The 15,367-nt window shown below is 55.2% G+C and overlaps 2 protein-coding genes across 3 annotated transcripts in view; both read left to right on the top strand.

Annotated features, from left to right (window-relative positions):
- Positions 1-4,384: 4,384 nt before the first annotated feature.
- On the top strand, positions 4,385-12,653 carry CDHR5 (cadherin related family member 5). Of its 2 annotated transcripts, none has more exons than XM_027860219.1 (14): positions 4,385-4,529; positions 4,791-4,969; positions 5,175-5,225; positions 5,311-5,403; positions 5,534-5,635; positions 5,998-6,108; positions 6,444-6,614; positions 7,453-7,543; positions 7,714-7,811; positions 9,258-9,374; positions 9,530-9,643; positions 9,728-9,812; positions 11,062-11,213; positions 11,992-12,653. In XM_027860219.1, the coding sequence occupies exons 1-14, from the start codon at positions 4,454-4,456 to the stop codon at positions 12,460-12,462; spliced, it is 1,911 nt and encodes a 636-aa protein (XP_027716020.1). In that variant the 5' UTR covers positions 4,385-4,453; the 3' UTR covers positions 12,463-12,653. The 2 variants fall into 2 exon arrangements, with proteins under 2 accessions (XP_027716020.1, XP_027716019.1); XM_027860218.1 differs by having other exon boundaries at positions 9,165-9,374.
- Positions 12,654-15,026: 2,373 nt separating this feature from the next.
- The window catches only part of IRF7 (interferon regulatory factor 7), a 5,302-nt gene continuing 4,961 nt past the window's right edge, over positions 15,027-15,367 (top strand). The window contains 1 exon segment of the mRNA XM_027860211.1: positions 15,027-15,161. Coding sequence (XP_027716012.1) covers positions 15,027-15,161 — 135 coding nt within the window.

Below are 15,367 nucleotides of genomic sequence, written 5' to 3'. Positions count from 1 at the left end.
TTTCTGAGACCATCCTGCTCATCATTTCTTTTAGCACAACAGTATTCTGTCATAATCACATGCCACAGTTTGTTTAACCATTCCCCAATTGATGGGCTTCCCCTCAATTTCCAATTTTTGTCTCTAGCAGAAATGAGCTGCTAGAAATATTTTTGTATATGTAGGTCCTTTTCCTTTTTGTTTTTTATCTCTTTTGGGATACAGACCTAGCGGTTGTTGGCTAGTTGTTGTCCTTCGTTCTTGAAGAGGACCGAAGTGACCTCACTATGGTAGAGTCCAGGTCCAGTGTGTGCGGCTGTGGCTGATCAGACCAGTAGGAACTCAGAAAGTTCTACCACAGGTGGGGCACAAATAGTCTGTCTGTGAACACTTGGAGTGGTTTCTCTAAATTTTCACATCTTATGTTTCTTTTGAGTTACTTCGATTCTGCTTTGTTACTGGAGCACAGTACCTTCTCTGATGAGGCCATGCCATGCTGGGCGGTCCTGTGCCAGCGTCTCCCATGTCACACAATCAATTTCCAAGTTCTTCAGAGAGACTTTGAGAGTGTCCTTGTATGGCTAACCAAGTGAGCATTTGCCTCATGTGAGTTCTCCATAAAATAGTCTTTTTGGCAAGCATGTTTTGCACTTGAACAACATGGCCAGCCAGGGTGTACATGGTTTCATAGCCCTTTGGCCATAGTTCCAAATTGCTTTACAGAATGGTTGAATCAGTTCACAACTCCACCAACAATGCATTCATGTCTCATTTTTCCCACATCCTCTCCAACATTTGTCATTTTCCTTTTCTGTCCTATTAGTCAATCTAATAGGTATGAGGTAGTACCTCAGAATTGTTTTAATTTTTATTTCTCCAATCAATAGTGAGTTAGAACATTTTTCAGATGGCTATAGATAGTTTTGATTACTTCATCTGAACACTTCATATCTTTTCCTCATTTATCAGTTGGGGAATAGCTCTTACTTTTATAAATTTGACTCAGTTCTCTACATGTTTGAGAAATGAGCCCTTTATCAGAGAACTGGTTGTAAAATTTTTCTCACAGTTACTATTGCTAACTGTATTTCCCTCCATCCTACCCCCCCATTTATTCCATTCTCTCTCTCCTTTCACCCTGTCCCTCCTCAAAAGTGTTTTGCTTCTGACTATCCCCTCCCCAAATCTACCCTCCCTTCTATCACCTCGCCTTCTCTTATCCCCTTTCCCTCCTACTTTCCTGTAGGGTAAGATGGATTTCTATGCCCAATTGAGTATGTATGTTATTCCCTCTTTGAGCCAATTCTGATGAGAGTAAGGTTCACTCACTCCCCTTCACCTCTCCCCTCTACTGTAAAAGTTTTTTCTTGCCTCTTTTATATGAGATAATTTACCCCACTTACCTGTCACTTCTTCTCCAAGTACATTCCTCTCTCATCCCTTAATTTTATTTTTTAGTTATCAACCCTTCATATTCGACTCACACCTGTGCCTGTACCTATTATGCTCTTTCTAACTGCCCTAACAATGAGAAACGAGTTACAAGGATCATCTTCCCATGTAGGAATGTAAACAGTTTTACTTTATTAAGTCCCTTTGGTTTTCCTTTCCTATTTACCTTGTTATGCTTCTCTGGAGTCTCATATTTGAAAGTCAGATTTTCTATTTCATCTCTGGTCTTCTCATCAAGAATGCTTGAAAGCCTTCCATTTCATTGAATATCCATTTTTTCCCCCTGAAGGATTATACTCAGTCTTGCTGGATAGGTAATTCTTGCTTGTAATTCTAGCTCCTTTCCTCTTCAGAATAGCCTATTCCGATTATGGGCAAAACAATAGAGTCCTGCCACAGTGCTAGCACAGAGAACCCTGCAACCTTCCTCTGACTAGCTGACCACTCCCCCTCCTTTCCTGCCAACCTTCTAAGTTGTCTTTGACTGGAAAAATTATTTCACCCCATCCTTTTGTGGGTTCTGCTGCTCCAGGAATTGTTTTGTGGCACTATTTAAAGGTGTTTGGGAGAGCTCAGGCAAGTAGCTGCCTTTTTTTCCACAGTCTTGGTTCCAACCCACTCCTCTGTATGTAGTATGCATTTATTAAGCACCTACAAGACACCAGACACTATACTAAGTACTTTACAAATATTATCTCCTTTGATCCTCATAATAACCTTGAGGGGTGCTGTTGTTATCCCTATTTTACAGTTGAGGAAACTGAGGTTGAGAGGAAAAATGACTTTCCCAGGATCACATAGCTAATAAACCTCTGAGGCAAGATTTCAATTCATGTCTTCTGGACTCCAGTGCCACCTAGTTGCACCTATGACTTCCTTTGCCTCATCTTCCTAGACAAAGGGAACATCAACAAACATACTTCTTTGGCTCTCTATCCTGATCACCCCCCCCCAAAAAAAAACCCAAAGCCTTCCTCCAGCAAAGATGCCACTCCTGCCCATAGAATCCAGTTAGAAATTCACTGCTCTCCTTCTGGGACGCCCACCTCAGGATAGTACAAGACATTCCTATTGGGGCACGGCTATTTTTCTGCTCTGTCCTCCGTTTCAGGTGGGATTGTCCAATGGAATCACTCAAGAAAATTCCAGTTTTTCTAGCTGGCGAATGGAACAAGATTACAGAAGGAATTAGTGATCCAACCAAAGGGAAATGGGAAAGGGAAACCCAAGGTTCCCAAACCTCCAGAGGCAGTGCACAGATGCTATGGCTCTTCTGCCTGGTCACTTCATTTCATTTTCATCTTGCATTTTCTTAGGAGTTTGGTAGAATGGACTGCCTACCAAAGAGGGCTTAAGGAGGAGAGACAGTGCTGGGGTCAGTAATTATACCAAGTCAGCTGCCAAGGACTTGGCAATCCACTGAAGGCTGGGGGTGAGGGACAGCATTCAGCCCTTTCTGAGTTTTCTTTGTGATCTGGCTTTCCAAGCTTTCTGACTTTGCCTAGTAGCCCTGCCAACCTTAACCCTGGACTAAAACCCTCTGTGGCTAATCTCATGACTCCTGAAGCCCACAAATGGGCTCCAGGGAAAGCCTCCCCCACCCCAGTCAGCCCCCAGTGGGTGGAGATAGGTATGATCACAGAGGACTAATCCTGCCTCCTCCCTTCCCTAGTTCTAGAGCCCTGAAATTGGAGTCAGGACAACCTGAGTTCAAATCCAGCCTTAGACACTTACTAGCTAAATGACCCTGGACAAGTCACTTCACCCTGTTTGCCTCAGTTTCCTCATCTGCAAAGCTGGAGAGATGGCAAACCACTCCAGTATCTTTGTCAGGAAAACCCCAAATGGGGTCACAGAGCATCGGATGCAGATATGACTCAATGACAATAGCAGAATAATCTGGGAGGGTCAAACGTGATCCTGTTTCTACTTTTCTTTGTATTCCCCAATGCTTAACACAGGGGTGGGGAACCTTAAGCCTCGAGGTCCCGCGTGGCCCTCTAGGTCTTCATCCCCTGTGAAGTTTGGATTCAGTCAAAGGGCTGCACTTGAGGACCTAGAGGGCCATGTGGGGCCTCGAGGATGAAGGTTCCCCACCTCTGGCTTAACACAATGCTAGGCACCTAAGAAAGGTGAGCTATTTTGTAACCTTTAAATCACTATATAAATGTGAGTTACTATTTTTGGTTGTTTTTTGAGTGATTCCATTCATAATAAAAAGCAGAAAATTTAAAAAGCTTCATGGCAAGAGTGCCTGTGCAGGACCTGGGGTCCGGCCTGAGATGAGCAGCTTGCCTCCCTTCCCAGCCTCCAGACCTCAAGGAACTCACTTCTGGGCATAGCCTGGGGTCACTTACCCCTCAGACTGACCGAGGCCTTATCCTCTCACACCTTCCCAAGGAATAGTCCCTCTCCACACAGTGAGGGCAATGAGAAAGGTACTTTTTCAGCAGTTGAGGCCGCTCACTAGTTAGTGGTCTGAATCCCAGGGTGGTTGACATGAGGAGGGAGGGACAGGATGGATGCTGCTGAATGGCCCGTCTAGGAGCCAGGCATCTGCAGACCAAAGGTCCCCCACAAGACCTTCTGGACACGGGGATTAGGGTCCAGTGCACACTGTTCCTTCTGTCTGCCTGCTCTGGGCTCTGCTCTTTGATTTTCTTGCGTGTGGAGTGAGGAGAGACAAAGAGCAGGAATCTTCTAACAATCCAGATAAAAGTTCCTGCTCCCCAACCCCTCCCCAGGACCGGAGCCAGTCAGATGACATTGTCCCAGGTTCCCTGTTCTGGGGTTCTGGGAGGGCTGACACCTGGGGGTGGGGGCGTGTCAGAGTGCCCCCCCCAGCCCCTGCTGGAGGTGCCATAAATAATAGTCATTTGCTCGACTCAAAGGTCATTCTCGGTTCCTACGTGCCAGGGGAGCAGCAGGGCAGGGCAGGGTGGGCCAAGCCGGGCTGAAAGATCTTTCCTCCCCTTCCTTGGAGGGCCCTGGGGTGAGGGGGGGGCTGGGCTGCTCCCCCACCATGGAGGCCTCTGGCTGGGCCCTGGGACTTCTGCCGCTGCTGCTGTTTCTCCCTGGAGCTAAAGGCCAGACCCAGGGTAGTGGGGTTGAAGGGAAGGCAAGGCTGGGGGAAAGGAGTCAGGGTGCTCTGGGCAAGGGAGGTGGTGGGAGCGGGGAGGAGAGGCTGGGGGTAGAGGGCTGGGAGCAGGGGACTGGGGGGAGGGGGGACTGGGGGAGGAGAGGCTTGTGGCAAGGGGCTGGGGAGAGGCTAGGGGAGGAGAGTCTGGGGGCGGGCATGCAGGGTGTTTCAGGGAAATTCAAGAGTCAGTGCTGATTCAGAGTGGGAATCCCTCCCACAGTGTGCTCTGTGAACCAGAATTTGTTCTCTGTGAAAGAGAATGAAGTCCCTACAGAACCCCTAGCCAACGTCACTGCACCCGTAGGGCAGATGGTGGTTGTGAGTGATTTGTCCAATCCTGCGGACATCTTCAAGATTGCAAATGGTGAGCTGAGGCTCACCAGGGCACCCGATTATGAGGTGAGCCAGAAGCCAGCCCTCTGGGCCCTTCCCCACCCTTCTTCCCCTCCTGGGTCCTCTAGGTCCTCCCCTCTGCCCGCTTCACCTCAGGCAGGGGGGTAGTGGAAGGCTGTCCCTCAATCTGTCACTCCAAAGTGTGGACATCCAGGGGCTTGGCTTGTTAGGGAAATGACCGGTTCCACATTCCCTTCTTTCCCCTACCCAGACACATACTGTGTTGACTGCAATCCTGGAGTGCAAGGAGGGGTCTCATGTGGTGAGTGTAGGGGCTGGGCATCTGGATGGGGAAGTGGGTTGGAAGGAGTGATGACCTTTGACCTCTAACCGCTGGGTTGCCCCAGGTGACCAGGCTGCCTGTGATTGTGGTGGTCATCAATGTCAATGACATGACTCCCGAGTTTCCCTTTTCTAGCAAGACCTGGAATGTTAGTGAGGTGAGCTGTGCAATGCATGGAGTGGTGCAAGATTGGGGGGGGGGGTGAGGGAGTGGTGTTGGGGGTGCTGGGGTCCAAGCCAGGGATGGAGCTCAGCTGCTCCCACCCAACCTCCCCAAATTCTGTACAGAACACCAACGTGGGGACCACTGTCATCCCAGCCACGGAACTGACGGCAACAGACAAAGATGGCGACACACTCTTCTACAGTCTCTTAGGGAAAAATCCCCCGGTCAGTTGAGCTGGCTTCCTCCAGAGCAACCTCCTCCTCCCCCAACTCCTCCATGACCCCTGAGCACCCGCTCCCTCCCCCAATCCCCTCCAGGACCCCAGAGCACCCCATCCCTCTCCCAGCCCCTCCAGGACCCCTGAGCACCCCCTCCCTCCCCCAATCCCCTCCAGGACCCCAGAGCACCCTTGTCCTCCCCCAATCCTCTCTAGGACCCCCGAGCATCCTTCTCTTCCCCCCCTCAGCCCAGTGCTGGGCTCCAGCTGAGGTATAGGACTCAGCTGCTTGTCTAGGAAGCGGGGAGGGAGCACTGGGCTCCTGCTGGCTGCTCATTGACTGTGCTGCCCCCTCCACCCCTGCCTCAGGATGCAGAGTTGTTTTTCTCCCTGGCTGGAGTTAACTTCCCTGCCCTGCGGCTGGCCCAGACTCTGGACTATGAGAAGAACCCAATCATGGTCCTCCACCTTCTGGCCAGGGTGAGTTCCTTCCCCTCCTGGGTCCCCAGGGAACCTGGCTGTGCGCTCCTAGGCGGTTTGAGGCCTTGGTTTCCCCCTCTAAGATGAAGGGGTGGTTCCTCATGCTCTTTGAGCCCTCTCTGTGCCCTGGAGCCTTTGGGCACTTAGGTGTCCTGACAGACCAGACCCAAAATGGCACAGCCTCAGCCTATGCCCAGTGACCCCTAGCCCCCAAGCAGGCCTCTTTATCCCCTAAGGCCAGGGGACCATAGAAAAGAGTAGCCCAGCACCAGCACGGGGTGGTCCTCCAGGCCCTCCTGCATCCTGCTCACGTGTGGCTGGGGGCTCTGCCACAGGACACCCCAAAGCCACAAGAGGAGCCTAGCCACACCGCCACGGCCACAATCACAATCCAAGTGTTGGCTGCAGACATACGCCCTCCATGGTTCTTACCCTGTGTGTTCACTGATGGACGAATCTGCATCCATGCCCAGTACCGAGGAGCTGTGCCCACTGGCTCTGTCCTGGTAATGTCCATGCCTAGGGCAGGGGGTGGAGCAGGCATCTCTCCTCATGTGAACTCCCAACCACCCATACTCAGATGGCCAGAAAGGAGGGCCAGTGAAAGCCTCCCACAGGGCTCCATTGACCACAGTGTCCATCCCTGGGGCTCCAAGCTGACTCCAACTGGGCTTTGCAGAGTTCCTGCAAGGAGTGAGCAGTGCCTGGCCTTTCCTGCCAAGGAAGCAGGCCTGAGGCCACTGGAGGGCGTGTCTGGGAGGCTACAGGAGGAACTTCCTTGAGGACCTGGGAAAATAGTTATTAAGTGACTCGGGCTAGAGACTGCTCCCACCTTGGCAGTCAGGGCTTGGGGCCATTCGTCTCTGAGCTTCTGCCTACCCGAGTAAGAGACTGTGAGCTCACGGCCAAGTTTCTGGCCTGACGAGTGACTTGAGGAGAGGCAGGCAGCTGGGAGGAGGAAGAGAGCTGGCCTTAGAGCCTCCCTGGGATCTCTCACAGACTCTTATGCCCAGAACCCCCGTCCTGCGTGTTCCTGACCCTGCTGAAGCCCAGGGCCAGTCCCCAGCCCTAGTCATTTCATAACAACATTCTCTCCTAATTTGGCCAAGGTTCTTAAGGGAGTTCCCCCCATAACCTCCCCAGTGTGCCCACCAGTGGTTTCAGTCCTGCCTCCTTGTCAGAAAGGTCTGGGCACTGCTTACTCCCCGAAGGAACTTTGCACAGGCCAATTAGGGTCAGCTTGGGGCCCCAGAGATAGACAATGCAGGAAACCACCAGCCCTCCCTCCTGGCCAGGCTGGGCCAGGGATGCCACCCAACTGCTTCTCCTCCTCCCTTCCTCTAGACAGAACCCCTGACCTTCGAACCTGGGCCCGTGTACGCTATAGATGGAGACACTTCCATCAATGAACCAATCAGATACAGCATTATTCGGGGTGAGACACACCCCCCAGGTCTCTGACAGCCAACCTCCCCTGCCCCCACCCCATCAGAGCCCAGGCCCTCTGCACTGCCTGCCCACCACCCTTCGTCTGGGTTGAGGAGGGGGCAGACACAGAGATGACTGGCTGAAGGTGACTTCCCCCCTCCCCCCAATCTTCCCCAGGGAATACAGACAATACATTTCAGATTGGCGTAGACTCAGGCAACATCACCATGGCCAAAGCTGTCCCTGTCCCCGAGACTTTCAACCTGCTGGTCCAGGTGAGAAGGTCTGGGGGCTGCTCTCCTCCCTAGCCTATGCCCCCCCCCCCGAGGGCGCCCCTCCCGCTCTGGCCCCGGGCCCTCTGCTCTTCTCCCTCTGTTTCACTTGGGGATCTTATCAGCTCCCATGGATTCGATGACCATCCCAAATCTATCTTTCTGGCCCCTACTTCCCAGCTGACCTCCAATCTTCCAACTGCCTTCAGACATCTTGAACCAGACGAGTCCAAAACCAAATGCTTTCTCTTTCCCCCTAAACCTTCTCTATTAGTGTGGAGGGCACCACCCTCCTTCTAGTACCTCAGGCTCCCCACCCTGGTATCATCCTGGAGTCCTCACTCTTTCTCAACCCCCAGATCCAATATGGTAGCCAAAGCCTATAGATTTCACCTCTGAGGATGTCTCCAATACACTCCCTTCTCTCCTCTGACCCTGCCCCCACCCTGGTGCAGACCCTCATCTCCTCACTCCTAGACTATTACAATAACCTGCTGGAGGGTCTGCCTGCCTCAGTCTTCCCCACTCCAATCTATCCTCCATTCAGTCACCAAAATGATTTTCCTGACCCTACTTGGTAAACTCTAAGGGCTTCTTATCAACTCTAGGAGGAAACAGAAAATCTTTTTCTCTGGCATTCAGAGCCCTTCATAACCTGCCCACCCCCTTTTCCAGTTTCCCTATACCTTCTCCCACATTACTTTCTGAGGCTCCCCAGCCTCCCAACCTTTCCATGAACAAGACCCTCCATTTCTGGGCTCTGGGCACTTTCTCTGGCCATTCCACACCGCTCCCTCCCACATGCCTGAAACATTGTTCCTACTCACTTCCCTGGCTTCCTAAAATCCCACCTCCTACAGGAAGCCTTCCCCAGCTCCTCTACTCCAGGACCTCCCCTGTACCCTGTCCAGAGCTGGCTTTGTATCTATTCATTTACATGTTGTCTCCCCTACTAGATTGTGAGCTCCTCGAGGCCGGGGACTGTCTTTACTTCTTGTATCTTGTTTAGCACAGCTCCTGGCACCCAGTAGGTGCTTAATACATGTTGATGGACTGACTGCCTACCCTTCCCCATGGGCAGGCTCCAGGGGAGCAGCGCTGCATTGTGCCTGAGGCCCTGGGACTGAGATCCAGAGCCAGCCTGGGGGACTCAGCTGCTCCCCACGAGGGCTCCGTATCACAGGACCCCATGGACACGGCTGTTGTCTCCATCTCGCTCGCTCCCTCTCTGCTGCCTTATTCTGGGTGCCCTTCACTGGCCCTTGCGGCCTCCCTCTGTCTCTGGTGGTGGATGGGGCCTTCCTCTCGGGCCTGTTGGGAGCCCAGTCTGTGCCTTGGTTCCCCTGCTCTCCCTAGGCTCAACAACAGTGGAACACAGGAAGCTATTCTGTGACTCAGGTCACCATTCAGGCAGTGGCTGGGCAGCTGCACCCACCTCGATTCCCCCAGGCCCTATACCGAGGCTGGCTGCCCCCAGGCACTGGCATCAATGTGGCTGTGAAGGACGCAGAAGACCCTGATAGGGAGCTGAGGCTCAGAGCTGAGGATGATGACTTCCCAGCAGGTGTAAGGAAGGAGGGTATCATGGGAGAGGGTCTGGGGAGAAAGGAGGGAAGAGAGCTCTCCTGGGGAAAGGGAAGGAGAGGTGAGGGGGGAGGGGTCTCCTGAGGGCATGAAGGAAGGGGGCTGGGGTGCACTCATCCCTACATCCTATCCTGCAGGCGCCCAATTCAGGCCTTCGGTACCAAATCGCCAATAGCTCAGCCTTCCGTATGTCGGGGGAGGTTGTGCTGACCAATGACATCGTGGGGCCCCCGCAGGTGCTTTACCTGCAGGTAGGTTCCGTCCCAGGGTCTGGTGCCTTCGGGGTGGGGGGGGTGGCTTGGGGACAGAGCTGACCGGCCTGCTCCCTCCCTCAGGCTGAGGTCTTGGATGAGCTGACCTCCGAGAAAGACACGACCACCATTGAAATCCTTGTTCAGGACACAAAGCCCACCCCTCCAGGTAGTGTACCCTCCCAGCCCCTCAGGGCAGGCCCAGCTAAGCCAGCCTCCAAAGGCCATGCCCACAGACTCCCTGGGTTCCTGGGGATGAGGGCAGAAAGCATCGGAGCAGCCTGGCTCGCACCTGCTAGGCGCCAGTCCCTGACCCCAAGGAGCCGAGGTTAGCTAGGCTAGGAGCTTAGGGTGGAGGCTAGAATTTGGTCACTCATGACACTGAGCCTCCCATCCCCAGTAGGAGGAGGGACAACCTCAAGGCCCCTGCTTCCCTCTGCTACCAGCAGCCCTTGGACCCCTACACCCCCAACATCTGTGTCTTCCCCAGAGTCCACGACTCAGGGGAGTGGGACACAGACCTCTCCAACCTCGAGGAGCACCCCAACCAGACCTCCCACCCAGGACTCCCCAGAGCCCCCCAGCCCTGCCCCCACCCTGGTCCCCCCACACTCAGGCACCACGGTGAAACCCTCGACCGCGACCCCGACCCAGGGGCCCCCCGCCCCCGGCCCCGGCCCTGCCCCCACCCCGGCCCCCCCACACTCAGGCACCACGGTGAAACCCTCGGCCGCAACCCCTACCCAGTCTTCCCCAGGTCCCCCAGGCCCTGGCCCCTCTGGGGGCTCCCAGACTGGAGCACCAGGGGGGATCACGGGAAAAACATCAGCAGCGCCAGGTGGACTGTCTTCAGAGCCAAATGTCTCATCAGCAACCTCTCCAGGGCCCATTGGACCCTCCAGGCCCACAGGTGGTGCCCCCCATCTTTATCAGTGCCATCCCCCCAGGCTCCCTCCCTGAAACCTCCATGCAGAACTGCCCCCTACTTGCTGTGCCAGCACCCCCCTGACCTACACACACCTGCCCAGAGCCAGAGGATCTGGACCCCTTATCTGGTCAGGTGGCCAGCCCAGCTGCCGTGGGCTCCACCTCAGATGTGATAGCCGCAGGGCTGCCCTCTGGGGAGAGGGCCTGAGACCTTGGTTACTCCCCTCCTTCCCTCCCTTCCCTCTCCCAAGTGGTTTATGGCAGTGTGTGACACAGTCAGGCCAGACAGGGCCTACAGTCCTGGGCTGGCCCTGCCCTGGGGGGAGGGCATACCTGGCTCCAAATGTCTCTGGCCAGTGGGTGGGGGGAGGGGGCTGGGCAGGGACAGGCCATCCCTCCACATGACCCTGGGCTCTCCAGCTGGGTCCAGATGAGGGGATCCAGGCCCCCAGGGGAGGCTGGAGGCTGGAGGCCTGCTGGTGTCTCCCCAGGAGACCAGGAGCAGCAGGGGTCCACGGTGAACGAGATGGCCATCGTGGGAGGGGTGCTGGGAGCCCTGCTCCTAGTGACCCTCATACTGCTGGCAGTCTTCATCTACAAGCGCAATAAGTGCCAGAAGTCTGATCTCAGCAGCATGCATGGGGTGAGGCCTGCTCGGGGGCAGAGGCAGAGGCAGAGGCAGAGGTTAGGGGAGGGGCGAGGAGAGACAGACAGCAGGGATCCAGAGACAAGAGAGACAGAGACAGAGGGAGAGGAGAGGACAGACACCGTAAGGAGAGACACAGAGATGGAAAGGCAAGAGACAAGGCCAGAGACAGACAGCAGGGACCCAGAGACAAGAGAGACAGAGATCAAGGGAGAAGAGAGGCCAGAGAAAGATAGAAAGACGAGAATGAGGCCAGAGACAGACAGTAGGGGCCCAGAGACAAGAGACTGAGACAGGCAAGAAGAACCATCTCTCTGAAGGGATAAAGATGTCAGTGGTGCAGAGACACAAGACATATAGACAGAGTCCAGAGTGAGAGAGGAGAGACTAACAAGAAAGTGGTCTACAGCTGCTCTCCTTGGATTCTCCCAGCAGCCCTGGGAGAGAGGCGCTGTTATTATCCCCATTTTACAGATGGGGAAACTGAGGCAGGCAGCGGGGAAATCAATTGCCCAGGGGCCTACAGCTAGGAAGTGTCTAAGGTGGGATTTGAACTCAGGTCTTCCTGACTTCAGGCCTAGAGCTCTGTCTATCTACAGACCTATATATGGAAAAAGAAACAGATGAAATAGAGATAAAAGCTATTAGGCAAGGACAGAGAAAGAGACAGTAGGTGCTGAGAGACAGAGCCTCTGGGGAAGGAGATGTGGGGGAGGTGTTTGTTGGGGGGCTGAGCCGGGGACCTCCCTCACTACTTGCATTTCTCGTCCCACAGACTGACTTAAAGGCCTCAGGCTATGATAATAAATCATTCCAAGCTCAGGAGTCACCCAACGGGTCTGCCTTTTCCAGCCCTAGCCCAGAGCCAGGGCCCGAGCCTCAGCCCCTCGAGGATGACCCTCCAGAAGGGCCTGGCAATGGCCCAGCCCCTTGTATGCCTGAGCTCGAGATGGCTGGCCCTGAGGTCAGAGAGGCCAAGGAGGAGATGGGCGAGGACCCAGAGCAGGGGAGCCCCAGGACCGGGAAAGAGGGGCCTGTGAGGTCCATCCTAACCAAGGAACGGAAGTCAGAGGATGGAGGGTACAAAGCCGTGTGGTTTGGGGGGGACATCGGTGCCCAGGTGGACGTGGTGGTCATCAACAGCCCAGCGCCCGAGGAGCCCCACTCGCTCTTGGTGGGGCCTGAAGAGCCCAAGGAGAGCACCGTGGAAGAGAATGAGAGTGGGGACAGGGAAACAGAGGCATAGCCTCCATTGGTGGCTGGGGCCGACAGCCCACTCTCGGCAGGGCCTGAGTCCCAGCTGAGGTCTCTGGGCTCCCCTTCTATGGCTTGGACATGGGGGGGTCACACAGACCGAGCTGTCCCCCACCCCCACGTCAGTACTTAGCCCTCCTGGGCCCCTTGTGCCCTTGTGTATTCCCGGGTCAGTCTCTGGCCCTGCATTAAATCTGCTAAGCTGAAGGTGCCTCCAAGTTCTGGCAGCCCCCCGGGTGGGGGTGGGGGTGGGGGTGGGGAGGCCAGCTGGGCTGGCAGCCCAGCTGGGTTTCAGTTTCTCTGCCTTCAGGGGCAGCTTCCTATAAACCTAAGGGCCACATCCTCTTCCCCTCCCCCACCCTGCCCCACTTCAGCCCCCCAGTCCCGTCCGGAATCTCCAACCTTTCACACATGCCTACCTGCAGAGTCCCTCAGTGACTCCATCGTGGTACCTGTGGTCAGCTTGGACACGGGTGCAGCCTGGTCCGGGCCACCGTGGTCCCAGGTCCCCTGCCTGCCCTGGCTTCTGGTGGACCCAGACCTGGCCTGAATCATGAAATCTGGGTGAGCCCGGCCTCGGGCCCCCTCCCTGCCATGGCCTGGGCCCCTGCCCCCAGCTGTGCTCACTCCCAACCCCAGGGCATTGCCTCATCCCCAGACTACGGAGGGAAGGAAGTGATTCTGAGAAAGCCGGGTTCCCCCTCTCTGTTCCTCTTTTGAGGGCTAATGCGTGGGGAGGGCCCCAGCGGGCCTGGGCCTGGGGAGGGTGCGTGGGAGCCAGTTTGCTCCCCTGGGGCTCTGAGCGCTGGCCTGCTCAGTCCAGGAGGAGCAGTGGAGGCATTTCAGCTAGGGGAAGAGTGGGAGAGAAGACAGCATAGCAGGAGAAAGGGCCAGTCTAGGGACCATTCCTGACCCCAGGGAACCCGGGCTCACTCTCCCAGGGTGAGGAAGACATAGCCGCACACCTGAGAATCAGCAGAGGGGCTGAGGCCACTAGTACGTGCTTGCTGTTAATGCCCGTCAATCGACTGACCTACTAGAAATCTGTGCTACGTCATCTCTCAGGGCCTGGAGTCAGGAACACTAGAGTTCAAATCCAGCCTCAGATATGTACTAGCTTGCACAAGTCACTGGAACCAACCTCTGTCTGCCTTTGCTTCCTCAGCTGTAAAATGGGGATAACAACAGCCCCCATCTCCCCAGTGTTTGTGAGGACTAAATAAGATCAGATTTGCAAAGCTTGAGGCAGCTGGGTAGGGCTGGCCTGCAGTCAGGACGGCATCAGACCACTGTGGGACCTTGGGCCAGTCACTTCACCCCGTTTGCCTCAGTTTCTCCATGTGTAAAATGATCGGGAGAAGGAAATGGCAAACCGCTCTGGTATCTCAAGAGCCCACTCTGTCCCTCTCCCGCGGTCCCGTCATCCCCAGCCACTCCCTCTGCCCGGCTCTATCAGCTCATTCCCTACAGCTTAGAAACACGCCCTCATCTCCCTGTCTTCCAAAAATCCTGTCGCTCAATCCATTCACGGCCGCGAACCGTCATCCCGTAGCGTAGCGCACCTCTCCTGTTGGAAGGCTGTCCAGCCCCTAGCACCTGGCCAGGCACATGGGATCACTTGGACCAGTGATTAGCATTGAAGAGGCAGGAGCACTTGGGGAAAGTCCTGGTGGGCAGGCAGGACTTTAGCTGGGACCAGAAAGAAGCCAGGGCAACCAGGAGGCGGAGCAGGGAGAGCATGCCAGGCATGAGGCACAGCCCCAGCAAAGACCTGGCTCCTGACCTAAAGTCATCTCAGCCCTGGACATGTGGGCCTCTCTCTCAAACAGCCCTCCCTTAGCGCTGCAGCCCTCCTTCCCTGGTACTGCCCACACATCCCCCCTCTGTTGGGCGCTCCCGTCTTCCCAGCCTCTCCATGACCGGGCTCCGGCCAGCCCTGACGCCTGCTGGCAATGCCCTCTCTCCTCCCTCTACATCCCCAAGTCCCCAAAGGCACCTTCCACCCGAGGCCCAGCCTGATGCCTGCTCCTCTGCCCCGGCTCTTTGGGTCTGCCTCCAGAACCCACCTTGTGTTTATTTGGAATATAGACTTTTGATTCTTTCTCTCCCCTCCCCAACGTATTTCCTGAGTATTTATGTGTGTTGTTCTCCTCTCCCTGTTAGACTCCAAGCTCCCTGAGGGCAGGGAGGATTTCAGTTCTTTTCTCTATATTCCCAGTGCCTGGAACTTAGGAGGCCTTAATAAATGCTTGTTAGTTGATTGATCAACTAAGTGCAAGCTTGAGGGAAAGGGGCAGGCAGCCAGGAGGCTTCATGGCAGAGGGAAGAGGCCTGAATCTGGAGGCTGAGGACTTTGCTCACACCCTGCCCTACCTCAGGCAGTTCTGCTTCTGTGACCTTGGGAGAGACCCCAGTTTCGGACCCTGTAACATGAGGAGGCTGAGGTAAGCTTCCAGCTCCACACTTAGAGATAGCACAGAAAAGCCAGGGCGCTGGCAGGCTGCCCACTGAAGGAGGGGCTCCCGTGAGCATGAGCGCGTCCAGGGAAGGGAAGGCATGAGAAGGCTCCCGGAGGCAGGAGAGTCACCTTGGAGTTGTCTGGAGGAGAGGAGTCTGAAGGCAGAACCAGGAGCTGGAGAATGTGGCAACGGGGCCAGGTGCCAGGCACCCCCCCCCCCAGACAGGAGCGAGGTGGGAAGGGATGGAAGAGACTATTGAGCCCAAGCTCACTGACCTCACAGATGCCAACTTGACTAGGGTCACTCTGGGAGTTAGTGGCCGGAGAGGATTCACTCCCAGTTCTCCAGGAGGGAAAGGGGGGAGGGAGAGAAAGAGAGAGAGAGGGAGAGAGAGAGAGAGAGAGAGAGAGAGAGAGAGAGAGAGAGAGAGAGAGAGAG

This window comes from Vombatus ursinus, unplaced genomic scaffold (assembly GCF_900497805.2).
Source record: "Vombatus ursinus unplaced genomic scaffold, bare-nosed wombat genome assembly UNPS02014176.1, whole genome shotgun sequence".
In the NCBI taxonomy this organism is placed as follows: Eukaryota; Metazoa; Chordata; class Mammalia; order Diprotodontia; family Vombatidae; genus Vombatus; species Vombatus ursinus.
The sequence above is the reverse complement of the archived record's forward strand: the minus strand, read 5'-3'. Positions and strand labels throughout refer to the sequence as shown.